The sequence below is a fragment of the Pinus tabuliformis genome, chromosome 6 (genome assembly GCF_031772625.1).
Source record: "Pinus tabuliformis cultivar Carrire ecotype Pingquan chromosome 6, CPIR1, whole genome shotgun sequence".
In the NCBI taxonomy this organism is placed as follows: domain Eukaryota; kingdom Viridiplantae; phylum Streptophyta; class Pinopsida; order Pinales; family Pinaceae; genus Pinus; species Pinus tabuliformis.
In genome coordinates, this window is record NC_142292.1 from 621,816,391 (window position 1) to 621,820,895 (window position 4,505).

Here is a 4,505-nt window from a genome sequence, read left to right on the forward strand (position 1 = left end):
AAAACCACTCATTATCTATTGACATCCTTAAATTCAATCACCGAAAAGGTAAACCCTTTCTTAAACGTATTTTTCAACAAAATTTACATAATATTGACAAACAAGCATGGACGAGGGTAGGAATTAGAGATGTCAAATGCATATGTATTTGAATGGGAAATCTATATCACGAAAATTAGAAATGCCATCACCCTCAGTGAAAAAGAGGACGCCATGACATGGGGTGGCATTCTTAAGAAGGGACTTCTCATGGTTAAAGATATATACAATAGTCTACCTAGGAAAGAGAAGGAAAATAATTTTCCAATCTGGACTCAGGTCATATGGAAGTGGGATATTCCTAATAAAATTAAATGTTTCAGTTGATTGGCAATTCATGACAAAATATTGACATGGAAAAATCTACAACGATGAGGATTCTCAGGTCTAGGCATTTTTCTTTTGTGTAAGAGGGGAATAGAAGACACTCCTCATTTTGTTTCTCCACTATTCATTTATTTGCAAGGGCACTTTGGGATGGGGTTATGGAATACTACAACATTGATCCACTACGTCATTATTATTCATTGACTTCTTGCCTTTTGTCTTGGTTCAAAAACCCATATAAGTTACAGATTTCTCCCTCTATACATTATATGGACCATCTGGCGCAACCGCAACACACTTATTTTTGAACAAAAGGGAGCAATGGTTCGGGAAGATGTCATTAACACAATAACATATTTTAATGAAATTGGACCATCGAAGAAGAGGAACAACTACAGGAAATGCGAACTCATAGATATATGGCAAGTATTCCCAGTGGGGTTCTTTGATGGTGCATGTTCCACGAGAAAATGTGGGTACAATGCTTTCATAGTCATTAGACTAAACAATTTTTTCCACTTTTCGTGGGAAGGCAGACAAGGAACAAACAATAAAGCACAAATTATAGCCATGTGGGGAGTCTGGATTGTGGCAAAATGGCTTGGTATGGAGCACATTTAGATATATGGAGGCACCAAGGGCATCATAGACTCCGTGAAGCCGCTTCAGTAGCTTCAGTCCACCCATATTAAATAACGGGATGAAACAGATCAAGGCTCTGGTAAACACCTTCCATCATATCAATTTTGATCACATATATAAAAAGCAAAACAAGATAAGGAATTTACTTTCCAAAATAGGAGATTTACTTTTGAACAAAAAGTCACTATTAACACAAGCAACATTAATTACTCATAGTAAATTTAAGTTTTGTAAGACACTACCATAATGAAAAGACGATACTCTTGCATATTATTTTTTTGGAGGGCATAGACAACACTAAGTTGAATAGCCTTAACAAAATTGGACATAAACTCAAATTTAAGAAATAGATTACACATGAGATCTTTTACAGATGCAAATGATGTATGAAAAGAAAGGAAAAAAATACTTGTATGATTTTTTTAATTAATATAATAAAAAAACCTTTTTTTTCCTCTTAAAATATATATATATATAGACGATACTCTTGGCATAGACAACACTAAGTTGAATAGCCTTAACAAAATTGGACATAAACTCAAATTTAAGAAATAGATTACACATGAGATCTTTTACAGATGCAAATGATGTATGAAATGAAAAGAAAGGAAAAAAATACTTGTATGATTTTTTTAATTAATATAATAAAAAAACCTTTTTTTTCCTCTTAAAATATATATATAGACGATACTCTTGGCATAGACAACACTAAGTTGAATAGCCTTAACAAAATTGGACATAAACTCAAATTTAAGAAATAGATTACACATGAGATCTTTTACAGATGCAAATGATGTATGAAAAGAAAGGAAAAAAATACTTGTATGATTTTTTTAATTAATATAATAAAAAAACCTTTTTTTTCCACTTAATATATATATATACATATTTTGGCATACTATGCATGGGCTTATTGACCCGGAATAAAGTGTAAAATAGTTGTTGAGGCTGCATTTAAACCGTACAGAAAAAAGCTCGCCTGACACATTTAATACAAACAGAGGAAAGATTCAAACTTAAAAGCAACGGGGAAGAGCGTTTCATTGGCATTTACGGAAAACTTTTTAGTTACAACTAAACCGACATAAGCATGTGGACACACTTTTTAAACTCAGAAATGAATACGACGTACCAATGAAAATTAATCCTAAGATACCTATAAAGCAAATAGAGGAAAGTTGAAAAGATTCAACTGAGAGAGATGCCCTGTGAACCGTTCTTATATATATGTGGAGTAAGATAACCCGGGGCATATGCGGGGATCAACAAAACCAAAGGTGGTGACATTTTCTGAATATTAAATTACTAATTGTCTGCATGCATGTGGGATAGGAATACAGCACTAAAGATTTGTGTTGTTGTCAACAGTTGCCAGGCAGGCATGAAATGCATTCGCTGAGGCACGATCAACCAAAAACCATTTGAATAACATGTACTTTTCTCTTTGTATAATGTGGTCAAGTCAACTTTCTCATTCTGCATGACGTTTATTTGCATCGGCGTCCAACAAGTCAGAGAATATCCGTGCAGACACAGAGAAAAAGCAAAGTAAATTGCAAGTGATGAAACTGGTATAAGTATACACCCACCCTCCCATAGTTGTATGCCCATACTGCAAATGCTGTAAGCGCAAGACTTGTGCCACCTCCCCGCTTAGAGGCATTGTTTTTTTCTTGTTTTCCTCGTGACGCAAGTAAAAAACTCGGCGTTTGAGAACAAAGAAATGATGAACAACTTCATGCGCTTGGCGGTTCGAATTTTAGGTCTCTGAGCGCCACAAAATCCCTAATATAAAGCTGTGCCTCAGTCCTCTATAATCAGAGATATGAATTTCTGTTTTTATAGATCACATCAAACCTATTTTTTGCATTTTTGAGATAGTATGAACAAAAATGATAATCATGTCCACTGATTTCTCTGGTTTGACATGACATTACAGGAAGTACTTTTGCTTTGCTCATGTATGGTGCACCAATGTGAGTAAAGTGTGCAAAATTCTAAAATTCAACTCGGAATAAAGCACCGTACTGGGTATAGGGCTAATTTGATATTTTTTTGTGATATTGGTGAACAGTACAACATTCAAGAGGGTGATAGAAAAGAGAACTACAGAGAGCTTTTCGGGGTTACCATACACAATAGCGCTCTTCAATTGTCTTCTCTATACGTTCTATGGGTCCCCTCTGATCAGCAACGGGTGGGATAACATTGTAGTTATGGTTGTCAATGGCATTGGCCTCCTTATCGAGTGCTGCTTTGTTTGCATCTATCTTATATTTGCTCCACCTAAATCCAAGGTAATATTGGAATTTCAGTATATTACCTCTGATATAACTAGAACCTGAAGATACGACTGGGTAAAACTAATGCAATCTGGAGGGGATGCACTTACTGTTTCTCTCTATAATTGTTGCAGAAGAAAATGGCTGGGATGGTCGCCTGTGCGTTGATGCTGTTTGGGGCTATTGCGATTGCTTCATTTTGTGCTGTAAGTGATCACAAGCATAAGAAGGTGCTTGTAGGAACTGCAGGAATGGTAGCGACTGTTATTCTCTACGCTTCACCGTTATCCGTAATTGTAAGCTTTACATTGCTCTGTTCAATTTTCATAATTATTAAAAAAATCTCGGAAGGCTCAGCAGCGTTCAGCATCAATTATTGCTACTGATAGTGGCTATTGTAAATGTCCTTTTACTGTGCTTATTACTATTCAGAGAATGGTAATCCAAACGAAGAGCGTGGAATTCATGCCGAGCTTCTATTTCTCGTTGTTCGCTTTCCTGGGAAGTGTGCTGTGGATGGTGTATGGCTCTCTCAGCAGAGATATTGTCATCATGGTAATAATATAATAATTAAATTGTTGTTACCAGTTTATAGGATGAAATTCATGTGATCACTTTATAAGACCCAACAATATCGCGCAGTAAGAACCGTTAATTTGAAACTACCGCTAAATGGTTTGTTGCTTTGTGTGTACTTCATATTTTGCGCAGGCACCAAATTTTGTTGGAGTGCCGTTAGGGTTGGCTCAGCTGGTTTTATACTGCTTTTATCGCAACAAAAAGAGCCCACGTGTTGAAGATGCAAAACTAGTGGATGGAGGCCAACCGTTGGAACTGAGAAAGGAGAAATGTGAAGAAAAGAGTGAAGAGGACAATGAAAAATGCCAATCCTATGAACAAGACATCGAAATGCAGTTGAAAGTATGAGCAGAGGCGGGAGTGAAACACGTCTCTTTGCAATCTGTATGTTCATTATGATCCACACCTTAGAAGTCTGCATCCGTATCGAATTGTTTCATCCGTCATTACTGTTTATACCCGTAACTTCCGATCACAAATGATCAAGTTAATATATCAGAGCACTTTGTCTTTGGTAATGTGAAAATGAAAAAGATTCCATTCCATATATATATCCTCGTTGTATTCTACAATAAAATTTGTGCCCGAAATTTCGGTATCAGGAGGAGATGTTTAGAAACACCAATTTTAAATTTG

General features: G+C 36.0%; 1 protein-coding gene across 1 annotated transcript; it reads left to right on the plus strand.

The window, feature by feature from the left end:
* The first annotated feature begins 2,731 nt into the window (after positions 1-2,731).
* On the plus strand, positions 2,732-4,217 carry LOC149260118 (bidirectional sugar transporter SWEET3b-like). Its single transcript, XM_089456740.1, has 6 exons — positions 2,732-2,771; positions 2,948-2,984; positions 3,083-3,305; positions 3,425-3,586; positions 3,723-3,845; positions 4,002-4,217. Exons 1-6 carry the CDS (start codon positions 2,732-2,734, stop codon positions 4,215-4,217), a joined length of 801 nt encoding a protein of 266 aa, XP_089312866.1.
* The last annotated feature ends 288 nt before the right edge of the window (positions 4,218-4,505 follow it).